Raw genomic sequence first — 25,242 nt, 5'->3', positions numbered from 1 at the left:
CTCAATTAGAACTCCCTCCTCAATACACCCAGGGACGTTGACGAAGCCATCGGACATCTCACTAGAGAAATATAAAAAGCTTCACAAGCCCACCGCCCCCAACTACTGCGAGAACATCTAGCAGAGATCTTCACCTCTGGTCCCCGGAAATTGCGGCTTTAGTGGCTAAAAAGAGGCGTCTCAGGAGAGTCTGGTTCTTGTCGCGCAATCCAAGAGACAAAACATTGCTCAATCACGCCACAAAGGAGCTAAAGGAAAAGATCTTCAGCCTACTCCAGGACTCTTTCCCCAGATTCCTCGAGGAACTCTCCAGGGGATCCGGAACGTCACCCGCCACATAAAACGACCGGCTAAAAAGGTATCTGCAGTGCGCAGAGCGGATAGATTCGCCGAACACCTCTTCAACGCCTTCTCACCGTTCGACTGCTGCACTGCCGAAGAGCGTGCCGAAACCACCAGATTTCTTGACAGTCCAAGCCTTTCCAGCCCGCCGTTGGAACCAGTCAACCCAGAGGAGGTCGCGCAGGAGATCGCCCTACTTAACAACAGCAAATCTCCAGGCCTGGATCGCATAGATCCAGCAGCCTTAAAAATTCTACCACTCCGCTGCACACAAATGGTGACCAGCATTTACAACGGCTGCTTCCGTCTAGGGTACTTCCGGAAGGAATGGAAAAGAGCAGAGGTTATTGTCCTCCTTAAGCCTGGTAAGGCTTGGTTTGTTGAAGCCAACCTAGCCTCCTATCGTCCGATCAGCCTACTGGCAATCCTCTCCAAAATATTCGAAAGAGTAATTTTTCATAGAGTATTGCCTGTACTGGACGAGGCCGTATTGATCTCCGATCACCAGTTTGGCTTCAGACGCTGCCATGGAACACCGGAGCAGAGCCACCGGCTAGTCGAACGCATCCTAGAGGCATTCGAGCAGAATAAGTATTGTTGCACTGTAATGCTCAATGTGAAGCAGGCATTTGACCCAGTTTGTCATCCTGGACTCCTCCACAAACTAAAAATCCTGCCTCCCAAACCCCATTTTACTCTCCTTAATTCCTACACTGAGGAAAGAGCTTTCCAAGTCAGATGCGGAAGTGGAATAAGCCTACCCAGACTGATCAGAGCTATAGTTCCGCAAGGCAGCGTACTCGGACTAATCCTCTACACCCTTTACACCGCAGACCTTCCCATTATCCTGTCCAGGAACCTAACGATAGCCACATATGCAGACGACACTGCTTTTCTCCAACCCACGAGAAGCCTCAGAAATCATAAAAAGGCAAATGGACGTGCTAAATCCCTGTCTCAGCAGATGGAATATCGTAGTGAGCGCGGAAAAGTCAACACAAACAACATTCTCACTACGAAGAGGAGACTGCCCACCGGTCATGCTGAACGGAACCAACATTCCCGACGTGCCCGCACACAAGTATCTAGGGCTAACCCTGGACCGCAGGCTCACATGGCATCCCCACTTACTCAGTAAACACATACAGGCCGATGCGCGACTGAGGCAGGTGCAATGGCTCATTGGGAGGAGGTCCAAGCTGAGGCAAAACATCAAAATCCTGGTGTACAAGGCAATTCTCAAGCCAATCTCGACCTACGGGATTCAGCTGTGGGGCACGGCAAGCCACTCGAATCACCAGATACTACAGCGGTTCCAGAACAGGTGCTTGAGAATCGCCTGTAATGCGCATCCATACCATGAGAACACTGCAATACATGGAGAACTTGGAATTCCATCAGTCTCAAAATAAATCTCCAGGCTCAGCGAGAGATACCTTAAATGGCTTGGGAACCACCCCAACCACCTCGCCATAAACTCTTTGGACAACAGCCAAACCAGCAGACGACTAAATAGGAAACATCCGCTTGACCTACCACAACAATAACAAATAAATTTAAATTTAAATTTCCCTTAAGTGAAGTCACCCGCCAAACCATTTAATTATTGTCCTCTCGGACAGGTCTTAAATAAACAAAACATCTTGGTATGGTGAAAACCAAAATATTAGCTCGCTCATACGTATGGTGGCCAGATATGGATTTAGAAATTAAAAACTTGATTAGAAATTGTATTCCGTGCCAGGAGCAACAACCAAGCCCAGAAAAGTCTTCATTAATTCCTTGGAAAACAAATGGACAAATTTGGAGCAGAATCCATGCAGATTTTGCAAGGCCAATTAAAAATAATTACTTAATGGTTGTAGTTTGTTCATATTCCAAATGGGTTGAGGTTTTTAAGACAAAAATGTCTTTTGTCATCAACATTCACAATATCTAAATTACGAGAAGTGTTCTGTAGATATGGTTTAGTTGATACATTAGTTTCCAATAACGGAAGGCAATTCACGTCTGATAAATTTAAAATGTTTATGACCACTAATGGTATAAATCACATATTGACATCGCCTGGTCATCCAGCAACTAATGACCAAGCAGAGATTGTCGTCAAAACAGTAAAAAAGTCGAATATGCAAGCATGAATTTTGACAAAAACTGTGATTTTGACATCACATTAAATAGATTTCTTATGGATTTTAGGAAAATAATTCATTGTACAACTGGGGAATCACCTGCTAAATTATTTCTAGGTCGAATGTTGAAAACACGATTTTCGTTGTTGAAACCACCTTTGGTGACAGAACACATATAACAACAACAAGACAAAAGTATTAGAAATTATAAAGTTAATAATAATGTTCGTTTTTCAAAAGGTCAACAAGTTATGGTCAGGGACTATAAAAATCCAAACAAGGCAGGTTGTACTCAAACAGTTGTAAGCGAAAGACTTGGATCTCGATCATATTATTGCATCTTAAAGAAACAATAGAGAAAGAAAACGCCATCTAAATCAAATAAGAAAAAAATTAAATGAAAAGGAAAAGCAAAACACCGGTGTCGGTGAAAACTGTAATGAAAACATTAAACAACAATCGTCTCCAGTAAGAAAGTTGAGACCACGTAAGGAGGGAAAGGTAGTGAAGTCTATTGACAATGTCTAATTATAAAATTTAATTTAAAAATATAAAAAAATATAAATTTATATTTAATGTAAAACAAAATGAACTGAAAAGCTATTGAAATTTAAATGAAAACTAAAAAAATGTGTTTAAAGCGTATATTATTATACTTGTTTTAGACAAATATGAATATGTTATATTGATTACTAATAAGCAAAACTAAGAAGGGGCACGTCAGGTATTAGAAGTTTGTCATAAGACGGTCACACATAAGCACATTCATGTCCTATAAATACTTTTTAAAAACAGTTGGAACTCAAGCTTGTACGGATACACAAAAATATGTACTAGCAAACTAACTTTTTTGCATATTTTATGTTTTGATATGTTATTATAAAGTTACATATATATTTCATATATTTCATAAGACGCTTCTGCGAACTTAACCCAGTAAAACAAATCCATGCCATCACAAACCCTAAAAACAATGAGACTTCATTGGCTAGCAACGAAATTGCTAACATATTCGCACAACACTTTTTTGACCTCTCCGGGGACTGGAACTTTTCAGAGGAGTTCCGGAACAATAAATATAGAAATAACCTACATCACTATACCCCCTCTCCAATAGCCCAAACCATAGAGGAAAACATAACTTATCTCGAACTTAGCTCAGCCCTACAAACATTACATCAAACCCATTACCCCTATTCAACGGAATCCCCCAAGGTTCACCCATATCCGTGATACTATTCTTCATAGCATTCAATAAATTATCTAACATCATATCCCTACATATAGAAAAAAAATTTAATGCATACGCCGACGACTTCTTCCTTATAATAAATTTCAACAAAAACACAAATACAAACTTCAACTTAGACAACCTATTTAACGATATAGAAAATTGGTGCTCCTACTCAGGGGCATCGCTATCCCTATCCAAATGTCAACACCTCCACATATGCAGAAATTACCACTGTACATTGAAGATAAGCTGCAACAACACCCGAATTCCTACCGTTACTTCCTTAAAAATTCTAGGAATGACCTTAAACAACAAACACAAATGGAACACACACATAAACTTACTTCTACCCAAACTACACAATAAGCTTAATATAATAAAATGCCTATTTAGTCTTTAATTTAATTGCAACACGCATACACTACTTAATGTCGCAAAGGCAACAGTTATAGCCAAACTAGAGTATGGTTTGTTTCTGTACGGCCATGCTCCCAAAAGCATTTTAAACAAAATAAAAACACCATTTAACTCCGCAATCCGTCTAGCTCTCGGAGCCTATCGCTCTACCCCAATAAATAACTTACTTTACGAATCAAATACTCCCACTTTAGAAATGAATCGAGACCTTCAAATAGCCAAACTATCCCAAAACCTAATCTTCTCCAAAAACACACCAATACTTAAGTTTGTTAAGCATTAAAAAACTAAAAAGAAAAAAACACCTATAATAGACCGAACAATCTAGCTTAGCCTAGAACTTAATCTACTCTACAAACCAGTAAAACTCCATAAATACAGGCCATCATGGACCCTCCCCAATCTAATAGACACATAACTCAGAATCCATAAGAAAGAACAAACATCTCCAGATCAATACAGAAAATTATACGAACACACAAAGAATAACCTCAAAACACATAATTTCATATTCACTGACGGTTCAAAAATTAATTACACAATATCATTTGCCATTACAACTGAGAAAGACGTCTTGAAATACGGAATACTGCCTCCATATTCATCCGTCCTTACCTTCGAAACAATCGGCATCCTAGAAGCAATAGAACTTATTAAAAACCGAAGAGGCAAATTTATTATCTGTTCCGACTCTCTATCAGCAATATATTCAATCCAAAACACAAATAATAGCAACTTTTACCCAAGCAGAATACAATCGCTAATAACGCAACATGCTCCTAAAATTAAAATAATGTGGATTCCTGGCCATTCAGGAATAAAAGGAAATGAACTAGCCGATCCAGCTGCAATATCAGCAAGCAATATGCCACTTATCCTCACCCCAAACATAAATACCACAGATATAAAAAAACAGCTTAAAACCGACCTTGTGGCAAAAAAGAAAGAAAACATAATAAGCTGCAGTCCATGGTACCTGTCGCGGAACGGATAAGTTGGCTATCGATAAGTAGTTCAGTTATTTGTCAACGGTCAAGGGCACTCGGTCACATTAAATACTAAATGTATGCATTTTTATAGTTATTGTAATTGGTCACATCGATTTACTTAAAATTAAGGTACTTTGCGCGCCAGATCAGTTCGTTTGACGATACCAATAGTGAGCGAAGAGAAACTGCGGTACGTAACATTCAGAATAGATATAAGTTGAAATTTGTAATGCCTTTAAAACTGTATAATTTCCCTATAGAATAAAACTATCTTCATTTGTGTAAGCCAATGAGCGTTTAAGCATTTCCTGGGTATTCTCGGCGGCTCGACATTTCTTTTATTCGCACCCTGTGATTTGCAACATGCCGGCGCTGAGGCGAAGCCCCAGACTAGATCAGTCCAAAGAGCCCACGACGAGTGTGGCTAGTGATATACAGCAGCCTCACAGTTCCAAGGAAAGTGGATTACTCGGTCAGAATCCGAGTGGTACTCCGCAGCCTGCCAAAGCAGGGCAGACTACAAATTCCACAACTGTAGAGGTGGCGAACCTACTGGAAAGAATCGCAACCTTAGAAAGGGAACTATCCAAGGCCAAGGCAAATGAAGGGCAAGTAGAGACCGCAAGAAATCCCGTTGGAATCGGGTTGAGCGGTATCGGTAACGGTAACGGTGCGGCGAATACACCGCTAAGTATGAGTGAAACGTCGTCAGCTATGAGTGGAGCGACGACGCAGATGTTGAGTGAAAATTTGCAACGGGAACAATTTGTAACGCCATCTTTGAATGAACCGTTGCTCGCACAATTGAGTGCAAATTTTCTCGCACAGTTGAGTGCAAATTTGCAGCCACAATTGAGTGGAACTAGTGGGCAACAAGTCACACGGAATAATAACTGTACAACAGTGAGCCTATCTCCGCCTTGCTACGTTACGGCCACGGTGCAGCCAGAACTAGGGTATGTTGATGCACTACGGGAGCCACAACGCAACTTAGTGGTTACTGCGCCTGGGTCCTACGGGACAGCACCGGCAAGTATACCAAATGTATGGACGCCACGTAGATTACCGGATCTTCCAGAGTTCGAAGGCCAGCCCGAGGAATGGCCAATATTCCAGTGCGCGTTTACGGAGACGACGGAGGCATATCAATGTACAGCCTTGGAGAATAATCAAAGGCTAGTGAAGGCTTTGAAGGGTGAGGCACGAGCGGCAGTAAAGGCGCTGCTCATCCACCCCAACAATGTGCAAGAAGTTATGGAGCAGCTTCGATTTCGATATGGACGCCCGGAGCAACTGATTCGAAGTCAACTGGAGAGCGTGCGAGATGTGCTGCCAATATCAGAACCGAACATAGCCAGAATTGTGCCGTTTGCCACAAAGGTGAGCAACCTCGCCGCGTTTTTGAAGTCAACAAAGAACGGCATTCAGCATTTAGGAAATCCTACCCTAATGGAGGAGCTGATAGCTACGTTGCCTATAAGCAAGAGGTTGGACTGGGCGAAGCATGTAGCTACGATAGAACCATATCCAACAGTGGTGCATTTTAGCGAATGGCTACACGAGCTCGCTAGATTGATATGCATTGTCACGGATGCTGCAAGTAAAGATCCGAAGCGAAGGCTATTGCACGCAAGCGCAAGTCGTCTGGATGGAAAGGATACTAACTCTCACAAATGTTGTCCAATATGTGAGGGGCAGCATGGGATCAAGGACTGCGAGGAATTTCATCATGCACTTCCGACAGCGAGAATCGAGTTAGCAAGGAAGCATAGGATCTGCTTCGCGTGCTTGGAGAGTGGACACATGGCCCGGTTCTGCAAGAAGGGCACCAAATGCAGTGTCAACGGGTGCCAAAGAAGGCATCACTACCTGCTCCACGATAGAATCGGGAATTCCAGGCTACCCCAGTCGAACGGCGGCCGCTTGAAGGAGCATACGAGCACTCGAGATCAGGAGCTGCAAAGGGACACCAGCCATCGCCGACGTAATCCCTTTACGTCAACGACTGCAACGCCAAAAGCAGGACAAGCCGAGGATGGCCAGGAATCGCCACACCGAAACCTTAGCTGCGTTGACCCGGATGAAGATCACCTGCTATTCCGGATTTTGCCCGTGACGTTGCACGGGAGGAATAAGCAAGTGGACACATACGCGCTGCTCGATGAGGGATCGTCCGTAACGCTTATTGACGACGACATTATCCAGAGCCTGAACCTAAAGGGAGAGAGTCGACAGCTCAACGTGCAGTGGTTTGGTGGCAAAACCGCCAGAGAGCACACTACGGTAGTTAGCCTGCAGATAAGTGGCACGGGCAAATCCATGCGCCATGACCTACGAAATGTGTTCGCTGTATCGAATTTAAATCTTCCGATGCAAAGCTTGCGTCGGGAGGATGTTAAGGCAAGAAAGGAAAATGCACGCCTACCCGTTAAACCATACTTCGATGCAACGCCAAGGATATTGATCGGCTTAGATCACGCTCATTTGGGTATTCCACTGAGGACCAGAAGCTTTGGAGCAGGAGGACCATTTGCAGCCGCCACCAAACTTGAATGGGTGGTGTACGGACCGGTAAAAGGGAGTGCAAGTCCACCGGTATCGAGATCATGCCTTTTAGCCGTGTCACACGATAATCTTCTAGAGAAGATGGTCAGCGATTACTTCGAAACTGAGAATTTTGGAGTAAAGCCCGCACCGCCGGTCGCAGCTGGTGACGATGTGCGAGCCTTAAGCATTTTGGAGGACACGACGAAACGTGTAGGCCGACGATTCCAGACTGGTCTGCTATGGAAAGACGACGGGGTGAGACTGCCAGACAGCTACAACATGGCACTCAAGAGACTCGTCAGCATTGAACGGAAAATGAAGCGCGACGAGGTCTTCGCGCGGGCATACAAGGGAATTATGGATGATTACATCAAGAAGGGATATGCACGACGACTAGAGCCGCAGGGGATAACCCACACCAACGGCAAGGTATGGTACCTTCCGCATTTCGGGGTCGAGAACCCAAACAAGCCGGGAAAAATCCGTCTAGTCTTCGATGCCGCAGCCAAAGTGAACGATATATCACTGAACTCGGCGCTGATGAAAGGCCCTCAGCGCTACAAATCCCTACCAGCAGTGCTCTTCCACTTCCGGGAAGGAGCAGTTGGAGTATGTGCAGACATTAAGGAGATGTTTCACCAAGTGCTGATACAGCCACAGGACAGATGTGCCCAGCGATTCTTGTGGAGAAATGGAGAGGATCGTCGGAACCCGGACACCTACGAGATGCAGGTCATGACATTCGGAGCAGCTTGCTCTCCTTGTGCAGCGGACTATGTGAAGCTCGTCAACGCTTCGCAATATAGTAGTACGGATCCGCGAGCGGTTCTGGCGATAAAGGAGTACCACTATGTGGACGACTATGTGAACAGTTTCATGAGCAAGGACGATGCTGTCGCCGTTTCGTCACGGGTGAGAGAAATACACGCAAACGCAGGATTTGATTTGTGTCGGTTTTCCTCCAGTTCGGCAGATGTGGTCAAAGCTCTGAACCCACAAGGATCCAACACGAATGTTAAATGGAGCGAATCTGAGGAGAAAGTATTGGGAATGTACTGGCAGCCGGCTGCGGATGATCATATACCATCGGGTACCCAGCAGTGTGATGGACGGGAAACGCGTCCCTACCAAGAGGGAGTTTCTAAGCCTTGTTATGTCCACATTCGATCCGATTGGGTTCTTGAGCTGCTACATGATAACCGCTAAACTGTTGATGCGAGAGATTTGGCGGAGGAGAGTCAAGTGGGATGAGCCGCTCCCAGACGAATTGGCCGCAGCATTTGAGTGCTGGCGGCAAGAAATGAAATACATTGAGGAATTCCGATGTCCACGCTACTACTTCGGCGCTGGATGTGTACGGACACTGCAGCTGCACGTCTTCGTGGACTCCAGCCAATCTGCGTTCGCCGCGGCGGCTTATTGGCGGGCCACATACGCAAACGACGATGTGCAGGCACATTTTGTGTGTTCCAAAACGAAATGTGCTCCCATGAGGACGATGTCGATCCCACGACTGGAACTTCAAGCAGCTGTATTAGGAACTAGACTGATGGACACCGTTAAACAGGAACACGGTGTAGCGATCAGCAGCTGCACACTATGGACCGACTGTACTGGATCACCAGCACTCACCGGAGATATAAGCAATTTGTTGGAAATCGGGTGGCAGAAATCTTAGAATCCACAGAGGTTTCCCAATGGAGATGGCTACCATCTGCCGAAAACGTGGCAGACGACGCAACCAGGTCGCAACGCCGCGTGGACCTCAGCCAAGGTTCGCGGTGGTTAAGCGGACCACCATTCCTAACGGAACCTGAAGAAAGTTGGCCCAAATTTTCTGTAACCGATGGACGCGCTCCACAGGCCGCTGAGGAAGAAGAGATGTCAGGTGAGTTTGTATTGGCCATGGTAAACGCGCCCCTTCTATCTTGGCAGAGGTTCTCGAGATTCAACCGACTGGTAAGAACGACAGCATGGATCCTAAGATTTATTCGACGCTGTCGCGGGCAACGCTACGAGCGAGAAGAACACGGGCTTACCTCTGTCGAACTTGCTGACGCGGAGCACGCATTGGTCCGGCTGGCGCAGAGAGAAGCGTTCGGCGAGGAAGCTCAAACAGGAACGGTCAGCAAGAGCAGCCAATTATCAGGACTTTCGCCGTATTTGGATAGAGAGGGTATCATGCGTGCCAATGGAAGGATTGACGCAGCGGCATGCGTACCATATGGGGCTCGCCGTCCGATCATACTGTCCCATAAAAGTGCACTGGCGGAAATGATCGTTGGTCACAACCATGAGAGGATGTGCCACCAAAACGTGGAGGCCACCATCGGCGAGATTCGCCAAAAGTTTTGGATAACTAACGTGAGGAGGCTTCTACGGAAGGTGGTGGCTGACTGTAACGTATGCAAGTTGCGGAAAGCACGACCGACACAACCGAAAATGGGCCCATTGCCAGAGGATCGGCTTGAGGCAAATGGATGGCCATTTAAGTTCACTGGCCAGGACTATTTCGGACCATTGCTTGTGTAGATTGGGCGCCGAACAGAGAAGAGGTGGGTGGCGCTATTCACCTGCTTAACTACGAGAGCCGTCCACTTGGAGATGGCTCATGATTTGTCAACAGATTCATGCATCATCGCTATGAGAAACTTCATGTGCCGCCGTGGACCTGTGGTTAGGATAAGGAGCGATAATGGCAAGAACTTCGTGGGAGCCGATAAAGAGGCCAGACGATTCACCGATGTATTTGACCCAGTGAAGATACAGGGCGAGTTGTCATCTAAAGGAATCGAATGGATCTTCAACTGCCCATCAAACCCAGCTGAGGGAGGTGTCTGGGAAAGGATGGTCCAGTGCGTGAAGAAGGTTTTGGCGCATACGATGAAGGAACTTGCACCCAAGGAGCACGTGCTGGAAAACTTGCTGATCGAGGCGGAGAACATAGTGAATTCCCGCCCGCTCACGCACTTGCCGATCACCACTTGCTGACACCAAACGACCTGTTGAAAGGAATGCCCAACGTGCCAAATCTTCCTGGAGATGATGAATTGGCATCTGAGAGATGCACAACAAGGAAACAGTGGCGTATCGCTCGGATGATGAGAGATCGGTTCTGGAAACGATGGGTGCACGAGTACTTGCCCACACTTGTTCGCAGAGAGAAATGGTGCCAGCGTGTTGAGCCCATGCGTCGAGGAGACCTGGTATACATCTGCGATCCGGCCATACCACGCAGGGAGTGGAAAAGAGGCGTCGTTGAAGAGGTGTTCACCGGGAAAGATGGAGTGCCACGGCGGGCTTCGGTAAGGACTAGCGACCGAGCCAAATTAGTGCTGCGTCCCGCTTCGAAGTTAGCCGTTCTGGATGTGGTGAATGCTGTTGCTTCACGGGGGAGGGGATTTCGCGGAACGGATAAGTTGGCTATCGATAAGTAGTTCAGTTATTTGTCAACGGTCAAGGGCACTCGGTCACATTAAATACTAAATGTATGCATTTTTATAGTTATTGTAATTGGTCACATCGATTTACTTAAAATTAAGGTACTTTGCGCGCCAGATCAGTTCGTTTGACGATACCAATAGTGAGGGAAGAGAAACTGCGGTACGTAAGATTCAGAATAGATATAAGTTGAAATTTGTAATGCCTTTAAAACTGTATAATTTCCCTATAGAATAAAACTATCTTCATTTGTGTAAGCCAATGAGCGTTTAAGGCATTTCCTGGGTATTGTCGGCGGCTCGACAGTACCAATCTATTAATACGAACACCTTACACACATGCGATTACCTCAAACAATCTCACCCAAATTGGACCAGACTCGACCAAATAAATATAATACGACTTCGACTAGGATACACAAACATAACCCACCAACACTACCTAAATCCCAATTCAATACCAACTTGTCCGTTTTGCCAAGGTGATATTTCAATAAGCCACATAATAAACTCATGCCCGTCCCTCCTACAAGCCAAACAAGATATATTTAACAACACCAACCCTCTACACCTTCTTAGCAAACCCAATCCAGATAACATACAAAAACTCATACTTTTCCTCAAAAAAACCAAACTATACCACAAAATCTAAAAACAAAACAGGCAATTGTACATAACAAGCCAGCAATTAGTTAGCAAATTAGATATAAACTAAATTAAGATATAATAACATTGTAAATAAATATAGCTGTAAGCCCCGTAGCTAGTGCTATACTATCTAAGTTAGTCTAGTTTTGTAAAATATTCTATATATCATAATAAATAAATAAATAAATTTTACTTTTTCCGTCTGGATAGGGTATTATTTCAAAAAAAAAAGCCTGGATCCTTTTGATTTGGCTGTCACATGCCAAGCCCCAGAAACTAGAAAACTATAAACAAATACCAACACCAAAAATAAGGTCTAAAGGTAACTAGCAATTAAATCAAACATATAAAATTCTACGAAAGTTAAGTTAAATAATCTTTTATACTTTAAGAAGTGAAATCAAAATAAAAATAAAACAACATTAAAAAAAGGTATTTTCTAAAACAATAAGTAAAAATAAAAATCTACAATAACAATGTGGCGCTGAACGATAACAACCTCGCTGAAGCACGTCGGCATTGCCATTCAAAGGTGACCCTCCACACCTTCGAAAGGAACATGGACGGACAATTAACACGATCCTTGGGACTTCCGAAGATCGAAGATTGGCCAACCCTCAACCCTAATTTCAGATATTAAGCCCGAAACACCGAACTATATACTACTGGAGAACTTCAGGGAGACACCATATGCGAAGAAGCGGAATGACGACGACAAATCTTGAATTCGAAATTACAGCTGGAAGGTAACCAACTAGAATTTCTAATTTATATTCAAGCAATTAAAGATTCCATTAAAATACTGATTAGAAAATTACCAATACAATTATTTACTCTTTTTGCTCATCATGATATTAAAGACTTAAGATCGTTAATTACTATTGCACAAAGTGAGGGAATTTATAAAGAATATATTAATTTTGAATTAAAATTCAATACATATACACAAAGTCAATATCGAATAAGTTATCCACAAGGTCCTCAACCCTTCCAACCTAATTTTAATCAATACATGCATCCAATTAGACCCACCAAGTTATCATAAGTAAGGTCAATGATACTGGACTTAAGCTAAGTCAGTATCCGGTCCGAATCTATTATGATAAATCAGCGAAATTTGCAGTTACTGTAAAAGGACACCCGCGGTGGTCGCTATAGGCACAGCGTTAGCATTCTGGATTTTGGGGCGTGAGAAGTCACGAGGCGCAACGTTGACAGAAATAGCGGCAGAAGTGCAGATATAAATATACAAACGAATTATCATATCTAAAAATAATTATAAAAATAATTATTAAAGATCCGTTCGCTTCGCGAGTGATTCTTTTGTGATTTGTGCAGTAGTTTAAACAAATATACAAAGTATTTTACATTTTTCGCCTTTGTGTTTTGTTTACTCTCCCTTTTTGTGCGTTGTTCGCAGTGGTGTTTGGTGTTGTTTTTTGCATGCAAACTGCACTTTTCGCTCTCACTCTCTCTCTCTTTCGCTCTCCCACACAAAATCTAAATTTCTCAGCGTGCAAACTGCTCTCGTGCGGTTCTTTTAACAGCTCGCTTGAAAGTTTTGGTCTTGTGTTTTCGTGTACAGTGGTCTAATTTCAGATAAACATGGAAACCGTAAATGTTGTCTGCTTTTATAAAAATTGTTGCCCGGTTATAAAACCTGAGCAGCCAAAAATGACTTGTTGGCTATGTGATAGAATGGTGCATACTAAGTGCGCTGGTTTTAATTGCCGTACAAGTGATGACCTAAAAATCTAAATTACTGTTGTGACGCTTGCCTTGTGGTTGCGAACGAGATGAAAAACTGATCAACAGTTTTGGCGTAGCTAGAGATAGTTTTCGTCGAGCTGATGATCTTATTTCCGCGCTTAATGGCTTAAAGCTGTTAGATGAAACTCCAAAGCGCAAAAAAGCCGCTGGTGGTAGGCTGCCTAAGGCCCCGCAACCACGGGCAAGTGATCAACAGGACTCCACAACTGATCAGCTGTCAATCGCAGCAAATCCGCAGATGTTGCTAAGATCGGCAGCTAAAAAAGATTCGGAGCAATCCGATCAATCCGCTGTGGAGGGAGCCCACCGTGGGATTGCTAAAGATTCCGAATCGTCTGCACTGGTCTCTCAACCAGTGATTCTACCTGTCCCGATTAGTTTACCACCACAAGGGAACATTGAGTCCGGACTACCGGCACAAGTTGGCACTTCAGAAATACAGTCTGCAGGGCCAAAACCCCTCGCGGTGGTTTTACTAAAGAAACAAATTTTCGTTTCTCTGCTTTCCCCTGATAAAACATAATCTAATGTATTGTCTTGTATACAAGACAAAACAAAAGCCGATAATATAAAAGTGGAAAAATTTAACTTCTCTTATGCTAGGGACATATCATCTTTCAAGATAACTGTCCCAAACGAGCTCTTTTCGACCATATGTTCGGGTGATTTTTGGCCGGATAGTATGGTGGTAAAAGAGTTTGAAGCTAAGATCAAAAATAAGAAAAAGGTGCCCGTGGGAATTAAACTCACGTGGCCAGACCACTGCACCATCCGCCTCTTCATCTTCTTCCTCTTCAAAAAACTAACAACAAATCTTTCTATCTTCTATCAAAATGTTAGAGGCTTGAGTAGTAAATTAATCAAATTGTATTGTGATAGTCTTTCATTTGCATCCCATATAATAGTGTTCACAGAGACTTGGTTAAAGCCGGAGATACTTAACTCCGAAGTCTTCCCAGGTATGTACACTATATATAGGTTTGACGGTCCCTCCAGACGGGGAGGTGGAGTCTTAATTGCGGTTAGATCTACCCTCGCGTCGGAGGAGTTACTTTTGGACGATTCCCGTAACTCGCAATTCGTATGTGTAAAGCTGTCTTTTTCCGACAGATCAGTTTATATTGCGTGCTCGTATATTCCGCCATCTTCTGAATTCCCAGTATATCAGAATCATCTGTCCGCTATCCAGTCCATCTTGAATAAACTTTCTGACAGGGACCATTTGGTAGTTCTAGGTGATTTTAATATACCTGGCACAATGTGGTCCCCAGAAAAACAATCGAATATCCTTCTCCCTTTAGCACAACATGACTTTATTGACGGCTTGCTCGACTTATCCCTGTCGCAAGTTAATTATATTCCAAACTCTCTTGGTCGACTATTGGATCTATGTTTTGTAACAAGTCCTGAAAGTGTGTTTCTGTCTAGGGTAGCACCTCTTACTCAACCTGAAGATCAATATCATCCTACTTTCGAGGTGGAAATCGACTTAGGTACGGTATTAAAAGTAAATTCAGAAAAGTCAACAAAGCGAATCCCCAAATTTTCGGAGGCTAAACAATTTTATTGCTGGATTTAATTGGTCCGATCTTTACTCCTGCAACATAATGGCGGATGCGATTAATATGTTTTATACCGCAATTAAATCATTTTTTGACTCTTGTGTTCCGATGTACTATCCGCCAATCTCTAAACATCCTTGGTTTGATAAAGAGTTGACACACCTAAGAAATGTAAAGTCCAGACTCTATATGACGCACGACGCAGCCGATGGTATCCAGGACTTTGCATAGCGGTTCTCGGAATGGGCAAGACGTTGGAACATTGGCATCAAATAGAAGTAAATCCAACAACGTCTGCTTTCCTTTAAAGCGGAGAACGCCACCGACCGTCTACATCGAGGAAGCCCCCGTACCACAGCCGAACGCAGCAAAGTACCTTGGAGTGCTTCTGGATCGCAGACTCGCATTTTCCAAGCATGTTACCGACATCAGAACGCGCCTACGTGCTAAGGTGGCGAAGCACTACTGGCTACTTTGTTCGCGCAGTAAATTGTCGCTATCCAACAAGCTGACAATTTACAAACAGATCTTAGCACCAAACTGGAAGTATGGGTGCCAAACGAATGGTTTGTTTGAAACACCACTCTGCACAGAGACCTGAAACTAGCAACGGTATTTGACGAAATGAAAATAATTAAATTTATCATTTGTTCTCCTTCAAATTAATTAATTAAATAATTGGTCAATTCGATTCCTTGGTTAATGACTTCTATTACGTGGTTAGGTTCGCTTATTTGTACATTATTATTAGAAATGTCTGCTATTTTTTGTTGTAATTCTTCTTTATCTTCTTGGTAAAGAAGACTGCGTTTATTTCGTTTTACAATTCTTATACCGTTCATTAGGCCTGGAAATATCGTTATTATATTTACTTTTATTAATTATCTTTTTCTTTTTAAAATTAGACTTATAGTGTATTATATTTCTACCTCTATTTGTTTATCATCTATTTGTCTTAAATTTACTGTCTTTTTGAATGGGTTAGTCGTTTTTGATCTAACTAGAGGGGATTCTTTGAAGTTTCTGTCTATGTTAAAGTCGTGTCTATTTTCATTGAGTTTGTCAATTTTGTTTGCTTTATTTTGTTGAGTATTATAGGAAGGGGTTCCTGGAAATGAAGATGTCTGATGGGGTTCGACCAGTTGTGTTGTGTTTTGTTTTGCGATTGTAAATGTAAAGTATTTTTTATCGCTTGTTATTATTCTTAATTTTTCATTAACGATTTTATGAAATCGATCAATGTCAGAGATTCCAATTTTACTTGTTGTTATATTTAGAGTTACTCCTTCTGATTCTGAACCAAAGTTAAAGTGCAATACACATGAAGGCGGAGTCTTTGTCGGCTTTTAATTCTATGAAATCGTTGAATATGCGTAAAATAGCTCTTTTAGTTTCAAGCCAATCTCTTCTGTTTACTTCTACCAGGGAGAGACAATAAATGTCAATACATGATAGGAATTGTTTATGAAGTAAAAATTCATGACTTACTTGTCTCTGGGACTAAAGGTTTCTGGGGTTGTTTCAAGGAGTAATTTTGTGTTTCTATGTTCAGTTTTAGCGATGTTACAGATTTCACATTCGTTTATGATGTTATGGATAAGTTTTTGATAATCAGGGTAATAGTAAAGTTCTTTGAACTGAAGTGTGAGTTTTTCTATACCAGGGTGTATTAATTCTTTATGCGTTTTGAGAATGATTTCTTTAAATTGGGCGTATGTTTGAATGTCTATTAATTTACTACTAGTTTTCATAGTTTTAGTGAAACTGTCGGGACTTATGATTTGAATATACGCATTTTGAAATATTTGAAAGTCGATCTCATCAGGAAAGTAAATAACACTTTTCTTAGTGCAAATGTATTCTTTAATGATATCTTTAGCAAGGGTATCAGTCATTTCTTTATAACTGATTTTAATTCTGGTTTTATGGAAATATTTTATTATTTGGACGTCGTCAAAATTGTCTTTTATGAATTCGAATTGTCTGTTATAATAATTAAGAGGTCTTTCTGTTATTTTTTTTTTTTTTTTTTTCGCACGGGTCCGACGGCCACACCTCCCGCCCAACCGACCGAGGGGCGCTGCCGTGTATCGTACGGCTCGATTCGCGAGAAGATATAGACGCGATATAAAAAATAGAATAGGAACGAGGAAATTAATAACTATGTTAAATATTAGTGTTAGTAAGATATAATTATGTAATAGAAAAGATAAAATGGATTGCTTTAATAGCGGCAGAGAGTCAAGATTACAGATAATAGGATAAAGTCTATTATAGTCAGAACATAAAACTCTGTAAGGGTCTATATAGGGGGTATATAGTTTCTAGTGACTCTACTTGGAACCGAGAAGTTAAGCCGACTAATCAAGTCGGGACTCTCAACATCCCCACGAATAAGCTTACAAATAAAGACTGTTCCAAGCATAGTTCTACGGTTAGCTAGGGATGGAAAATTAATTAAAAGTAATCTACTGGAATAAGGAGGTAATATATGGTTTGCATCCCAATTTAGGCGCCGGAAGGCAAAAAGTAAGAAGTTTTTTTGGAACGATTCAATGCGGTCCGAGTGGACTGCGTATTGTGGACTCCAAACAGGTGATCCGTACTCGAGAATCGGACGGACTAATGAAATAAATAAGGTTTTAGTCAAGTAAGGGTCATCAAATTCCTTAGACCACCTTTTTATAAAACCAAGCACACCCCTGGCCTTATTGACAATAGACGAAATATGGTCAGAAAATTTTAGTTTTGGGTCCAGAAGAACACCAAGATCATCAACTCGTGTTATTCTGTCCCGAGAGCACCCACTTAGAGTGTAAGTCGTGCGTATTGGGTTGGCACGACAAAAGGTCATAACTTTACACTTGGAGCTATTTAAGTCTAATATGTTATCACGGCACCATATTTGAAATCGGTCTAGATCGGATTGTAAGTCCAAATGGCAAGAAGTGTCCTTGTACTGGAGGCATAATTTAACATAGTCTGCGTACATAAGTACACGCGAATGTTTTATTATTAAGGGGAGGTCGTTAATGAATAAGGTAAAAAGAAGCGGACCAAGATGGCTCCCTTGTGGGACACCGGATGTGACTCGGAGAATAGAAGATAACGAATTTTTAAAGAGGACTTGTTGTGTCCTGCCATTCAGATAGCTTGAAATCCAATTTAGAAGATCAACAGGGAAACCTATAAGGTCAAGTTTTTTTATTAGAAGGTAATGATTAACAGAGTCAAATGCTTTACTAAAGTCAGTGTAGATGACATCTGTTTGAAGATTATTTTTGAAACCCTGTATTACGAAAGAAGTTAGCTCCAAGAGGTTAGTGGTTGTAGATCTGCGTTTCATAAAACCGTGTTGACACGGTGATATGATTGATCTACAAAGGTGCTGCAAATGAGGAGTGATAACATTTTCGAAAAGTTTTGGGATAGCCGACAATTTAGAGATTCCTCTGTAATTGCTTGCATCCAGTTTGCTACCTTTTTTGTGAAGAGGAATCACAAAGGACTCCTTCCATATATGAGGGAATTGTGAAGATTCCAAAGATAAGGTAAACAGTTTCAGTAGAGGCTTGCACAAGGCTTCCGCACAGAATCTGAGCACACAGCCAGGGATTCCATCGGGACCTGGCGAATAGACCGGTTTAACACGCTGAAGATCGTTAAGCAGTGAGCTTTCGTTTATAGTGGGGCAAAATATTAGGTTCGACTTAGATACCGCATAAGAGTATGGCTGTTCGGAATGAGGTAAAGTTGAATATGTTGTTTGAAAAAACTTGGCGAATAGATCGGCTATTGCCTGATCCGATGTAACCGTAGTGTTTTCAAAAAATAGCGAGGAAGGGTAAGAACTTGTTTTTCCCTTAGTGCTAACGAAATTATAAAACTGTTTCGGATCCTGTGCAAACTGGAACTTACAACGGTTTAAATAATTTTTGTAGCACTGAGCATTAAGCACGGTAAAGTTTAACCGAGCGCTTAAATATTTACAAAGGATGGACTGAGAACCGGTATTTTTAAATTTCATATAGTGTCTGGACTTTACATTTCTTAGGTGTGTCAACTCTTTATTAAACCAAGGAGGTTTTGAGATTGACGGATAGTACATCGGAACACAAGAGTAAAAAAATGATTTCATTGCGGTATAAAACATATTAATCGCATCCGCCATTACGTTGCAGGAGTAAAGATCGGACCAATTAAAGCCAGCTATAAAATTGTATAGCCTCCGAAAATTTGCCTTGCGAAAACAGGGAATTCGATTTGTTGACTTCTCTGAATTTACTTTTAATACCGTACCTAAGTCGACTTCCACCTCGAAAGTAGGATGATATTGATCTTCAGGTTGAGTAAGAGGTACTACCCTGGACAGAAACACACTTTCAGGACTTGTTACAAAACATAGATCCAAAAGCCGACCAAGAGAATTTCGAATATAATTAACTTGCGACAGGGATAAGTCGAGCAAGCCGTCAATAAAGTCATGTTGTGCTAAAGGGAGAAGGATATTCGATTGTTTTTCTGGGGACCACATTGTGCCAGGTATATTAAAATCACCTAGAACTACCAATAGGTCCCTGTCAGAAAGTTTATTCAAGATGGACTGGATAGCGGACAGATGATTCTGATATACTGGGAATTCAGAAGATGGCGGAATATACGAGCACGCAATATAAACTGATCTGTCGGAAAAAGACAGCTTTACACATACGAATTCCGAGTTACGGGAATCGTCCAAAAGTAACTCCTCCGACGCGAGGGTAGATCTAACCGCAATTAAGACTCCACCTCCCCGTCTGGAGGGACCGTCAAACCTATATATAGTGTACATACCTGGGAAGACTTCGGAGTTAAGTATCTCCGGCTTTAACCAAGTCTCTGTGAACACTATTATATGGGATGCAAATGAAAGACTATCACAATACAATTTGATTAATTTACTACTCAAGCCTCTAACATTTTGATAGAAGATAGAAAGATTTGTTGTTAGTTTTTTGAAGAGGAAGAAGATGAAGAGGCGGATGGTGCAGTGGTCTGGCCACGTGAGGGAAGTTTAATTCCCACGGGCACCTTTTTCTTATTTTTGATCTTAGCTTCAAACTCTTTTACCACCATACTATCCGGCCAAAAATCACCCGAACATATGGTCGAAAAGAGCTCGTTTGGGACAGTTATCTTGAAAGATGATATGTCCCTAGCATAAGAGAAGTTAAATTTTTCCACTTTTATATTATCGGCTTTTGTTGTGTCTTGTATATAAGACAATACATCCGACGATGTTTGATCAGGGGCAAGCCGAGAAACAAAAATTTGTTTCTTTAGTGGAACCACCGCGAGGGGTTTTGGCGCTGCAGATTGTATTTCTGAAGCGCCAACTTGTGCCGGTAGTCCGGACTCAATGTTCCCTTGTGGTGGTAAACTAATCGAGACAGGTGGAATCACTGGTTGAGAAACCAATGCGGACAATTCGGAATTTTTTGCAATCATAGGGTGGGGTCCATCCACAGCTGATTGATCGGATTGCTCCGAATCTCTTTTTTAGCTGCCGATCTTAGCAGCATATGTGGATTTGCTGCGATTGACAGCTGATCAGTTGTGGAGTCCTGTTGATCACTTGCCCGTGGTTGCGGGGCCTTAGGCAGCCTACCACCAGCGGCTTTTTTGCGCTTTGGAGTTTCATCTAACAGCTTTAAGCCATTAAGCGCGGAAATAAGATCATCAGCTCGACGAAAACTATCTCTAGCTACGCCAAAACTGTTGATCAGTTTTTCATCTCGTTCGCAACCACAAGGCAAGTAATTGCCCACAAAAGAATCACTCGCAGAGAGAACGGATCATTAAAAATTATGTTTATATATATGATAATTAAAGAAAATTTTTTAAAAACCGCGGCTGGTTTGACAAACACAAAGTAAAAACCGGGGAGCAAAAAAAAACACGACCGTTCGCTTTGAAAGCTATAGACGATATTGAAATGTGATTTTGGTTGTCTTCTTGTGCACTATGCATAGTAGCTGTTGTGAGCACGGAAGCTGGGTCATCTTCTCCTAGGAAGTTTTCCTTAATTTGAACTCTAGATAGAGCGTCAGCTACATGATTTTCTTTACCGGGTAGATATTGAATATTATAATCGTATTCAATAAGTTTTATCTTCCATCTCTGTATTTTCATATTGGGATGTTTTATGTAACTTAGCCATACAATTGGCCTATGATCGCTTAATATGTCGAACTTTCTACCGAATAGGTAGGACCTGAAATATTTTGTTGCCCATACTATAGCTAATAGTTCTTTTTCTATAGCCGAATAGTTAAGTTCGTGTTCGTTTAAAGTTCTGCTTGCATAGCAGATGGGTTTATGCTCTTGGTATATAACAGCACCTATGGCTATATTACTTGCGCCTGTTGTCAGCGAAAATTTTTTTTAGAAGTTAAGGTATATTAGGATTGGATCGGACTTGATGAGTACTATTAGTTTCTTAAAGGCGGACATGTAATCGTTATCTTTTGTGTTAATTACTGCTCCTTTCTTTAATTTGAGGGTCATAGGTTTTGCTATTTTTGCAAAATTGGGAATGAACTTACGGTAGAATCCGCAGAGTCCAAGGAAAGGTTTTATTCCTTTTGTGGTTTTAGTAATAGGGAAATGAACAATTGCATTTATTTTGTTATGGTTTGGCTTTATACCGTCTGTCGTGATAATATGACCGAGAAATTCTGTTTTTTCTTTACATTTATCAAGTTGCAATATTGGATTAGCTGATTGTAGCTTATCAAATATCGTTTTCAGTGACATTATGTGTTCTTCTAATGAAGTGGAATAAATGATAATATCATCTAAATAAACTAAACAATCTAGAAGATTGTTCATGCAGCGTTGAAATGTTGCTGGTGCATTTTTCATACCAAAGGGCATACGAGAATATTCGTAATGTCCATGTTTTGTTGAAAATGCTGTTTTGGATATTGATTGCTGGTTCATTTGAATTTGATGGAAACCTTTAGCTAGATCAATGGTTATGAAGTATTGACAGCGTCCAAGCTTGTCTAATAATTCATCAATTACAGGAATAGGGAATTTGTCGTCAATGGTTATCTCATTAGTCTATGACTAATCGAAATTATGGAGAACAATAGGGTGATTTAGATTTCCTAATTATTTTTTGTTCATTGATTCATTTCGTTGATTTGCTTGTTGACTTCTTGATCAAACGCTTGGGGGTATTTATATGGTTTCTACGCAGAGGAGCAGCCACACAATGGGCACAATGTCTTGTCATCATGATCGCCAGCCCGCAAGGAGACATCAACACTGGACCGGTCTACTTTCCCCCTAGATACCGCATAGCAGAAAGCCATCTCAGTGAGTTTTTCGAGCATCTTGGGCCTCGCTTCAACTTGTCCATTTGCTTGTGGTGAGCCTGTTGCAATTTTGACGTGCCTAATGTTTCTTGATTCCAAAAATTCTTCCAACATATCTGATGTAAAACATTTCCCTCTGTCTGAAACAATGGTCGTGGGTCTACTATACGCTCTAAAATAATCACTTAAGGCTTCCATTGCTTAGTTTGAGCTTGTTGATTTCGCTGGATACAATCTTACAAACTTTGTGCATCCATCAACAATTACTATTACATGTTTTTTCGTAGAATTCTTTTGATTTACCGGACCATAGTGATCTATATGTATGACTTAAAATGGTGTATTTCCCTTCGGTACAATGTTAATAGTTCTTTCTTGCTTACCATTTCTTCCTTGAAAAGCTATACATTTTAGGCAGTTCTTAACATGTTCATCTGCTTTACTTCTAAAATTTGGAAACCGAAAACTTTTACCGACCATTTCCGTAACTTTGTCTTTCCCTACATGGCCCAACTCATTGTGGTATCTACCTATACAATACGTATTCTTCAATAGCTTCCGGGACATAGAACAATAACTTATATTTTACTTTTTTGTAAATCACACCATTTCGCATTTCATATAATTCGCTTTCATCTTTACTTAGCATTTCTTTAATCTTCTCAACTCGTTTCGCTACTGTGGTCTTGGCCGTTGTTTTCATCCCTGTCCATTTTACTGGTTTGTTCTGTGGCGTTGATTTTTTTCATTGATGTTTTATTTTTTTTCATACGCGCACCACTCAAATTTAATATTTTCAAGTCTTTTAATCAATTCGATTTTTGTGCTACTACTTTTAAGTGTGTTTTGCACGCACAGATCTTTTAGTTCTTTTAATGTATAATTGCCAGGATTACAATTCATTAATGCCGATTTTTATTTTTCTTTTGAAACGATCACTTGGGTAGGTCCGACCACTTCTAAGCTTTAGTGTGCTCTCCGTGACAGCTCAACGACGACTGACTCTACATTTATTCAGCACGTGTGTAGATACTATTTATATTCGCGACTCTTATAATTAGTTTACATTCTAATATTGCAATGGGGCTTATACTACTATACTTATATACAATTATTTCTACTACTACTACAAGAGGAACTCCAGATGGAATCAGAATTAAACGAACCGAGATAGGCAGTGGAACAGTCATAAGAGTAACAATTTTAACAACAACAATTATAATAACGGGTATAACAACAACGGTTATAGAAGCAATGGAAGGGGACAGCTAGCAATCGAACCACCAACAAACACAGAAGGCAGTGGCCAGTCCAGGATGTCCAAGAATTCAAACAATTCGGGACAGTCCAGACAGTCGTATAACTCGAACAATTCTAAAGGATCGTTTAATTCAAGCGGCACTGCAGATAAAAATGGCAGTAGAACCTCGGTCAGGGGTCAACTGCATAACATTCAAGAGGATGACGCAAATTTTCCACAGTCAGCCTCATACAACCCACAGGATATTTAGGAACAAGGAATGGAAATTATTAATCGACACAGGATCCACCTTTTCATTTATTCGACCAGAGTTAGTACAACCACAATATATAAGGAAACTAAAAGACACAATAGCCATTAAAACCATCACACAGTCGCATGAGGTTGAAAGGTAAGCATTTATACCAATGTTTGCAGAGTTAGGAGGAGTTGGTAAAATAAGAATGCTTCTCTTTTAATTTCATCAGTTCTTCGACGGGTTGATCGGAATGGATATGCTACAGCAGTTGAAAACGGATATTGATATACAGAACGGATGGTTTGAGTTAGCAAACATAAAACAGAAGATTCAGTTTGAGGCCTACAGACCATCAGAATGAGTTAGCAAACATGAAACAGAAGATTCAGTTTGAGGCCTACAGACCATCAGAATTGTATACAATTATTGAATTTAATATAATATAATACCTTTAAGTATGTATATTATAAGCCAGCCCATCAACCAAATAGTGAAACACTTTTATTGTTCTAATTGTTCAATAATAATTTTATTTAAGCAACCGAATGGAATCGATTACCCTCTAACATGCATGTGAGAGGCAACAATGACAGAGTACAAAGAGAACAATAATAGAGCGCGTTCTCTCTTACATGATCCTCTTCATTTCATCACTCTCCACATACACTCAACTTTGTATAAGTGTGACTTTTGTATTTTCAATCGAAAATCGAATCGAAAAGAGTTATATCTGTTCCGTTGCGGCTAAAAGATGGGGATTTCCTAATAACCAGAACCATTTTAAAAGAAGACATGGAGATTTCAGAAGGTATCTATAGGGCAGTGTCAGGACAAAGCCTGATAGAGGTGGTTAACTACGCGGAGTCAGACCAGGAGTTATTTTAAGAGGAACAAATAAATGTCGTTGAATTTAAGTCCACACAACATTTTGAACTAAATATTATAGAAGAGGAAAGGAACGGTAATAGTAGCATTCCGTTTGACAAGATCAGAACATACCATTTGAACAAAGAAGAACTCGGGGAACTTCACAGAATTTGTAGGAAGTACCCGGGAATATTCCACAAAGAAGGAGACATGTTGTCTTTTACAAACGCAGTCAAACACCAAATTAGAACAAAAGATGACATTCCCATTTATGCCAAACCTTATAGATATGCGTTTAAGGAAAGGCAAGAGGTGAGAAGACAGCTGGCGAAACTGTTAGACCAAAAGATAATTAGACATAGCCATTCGCCGTGGAGTGCTCCGGTCTGGCTGGTGCCTAAAAAGAAGGGTGCCTCATGAGAAAGAAAATGGCG

At 41.2% G+C, this 25,242-nt stretch overlaps 2 protein-coding genes across 3 annotated transcripts; both read left to right on the top strand.

The window, feature by feature from the left end:
* Window positions 1-614: 614 nt before the first annotated feature.
* On the top strand, window positions 615-11,721 carry LOC123327454. 2 transcript variants are annotated; one of them, XM_044923874.1, is made up of 2 exons: window positions 615-11,264; window positions 11,335-11,721. In XM_044923874.1, exon 1 carries the CDS (start codon window positions 5,478-5,480, stop codon window positions 8,865-8,867), a length of 3,390 nt encoding a protein of 1,129 aa, XP_044779809.1. In that variant the 5' UTR covers window positions 615-5,477; the 3' UTR covers window positions 8,868-11,264; window positions 11,335-11,721. The 2 variants fall into 2 exon arrangements, with proteins under 2 accessions (XP_044779809.1, XP_044779810.1); XM_044923875.1 differs by having other exon boundaries at window positions 615-11,268.
* LOC123327452 lies at window positions 9,261-10,193 on the top strand. The gene has a single exon (XM_044923873.1). It carries the CDS (start codon window positions 9,261-9,263, stop codon window positions 10,191-10,193), a length of 933 nt encoding a protein of 310 aa, XP_044779808.1.
* Window positions 11,722-25,242: the final 13,521 nt, after the last annotated feature.

This window comes from Drosophila simulans, unplaced genomic scaffold, assembly GCF_016746395.2.
Source record: "Drosophila simulans strain w501 unplaced genomic scaffold, Prin_Dsim_3.1 Segkk87_quiver_pilon, whole genome shotgun sequence".
Taxonomy (NCBI): Eukaryota; Metazoa; Arthropoda; class Insecta; order Diptera; family Drosophilidae; genus Drosophila; species Drosophila simulans.
The sequence above is the reverse complement of the archived record's forward strand: the minus strand, read 5'-3'. Positions and strand labels throughout refer to the sequence as shown.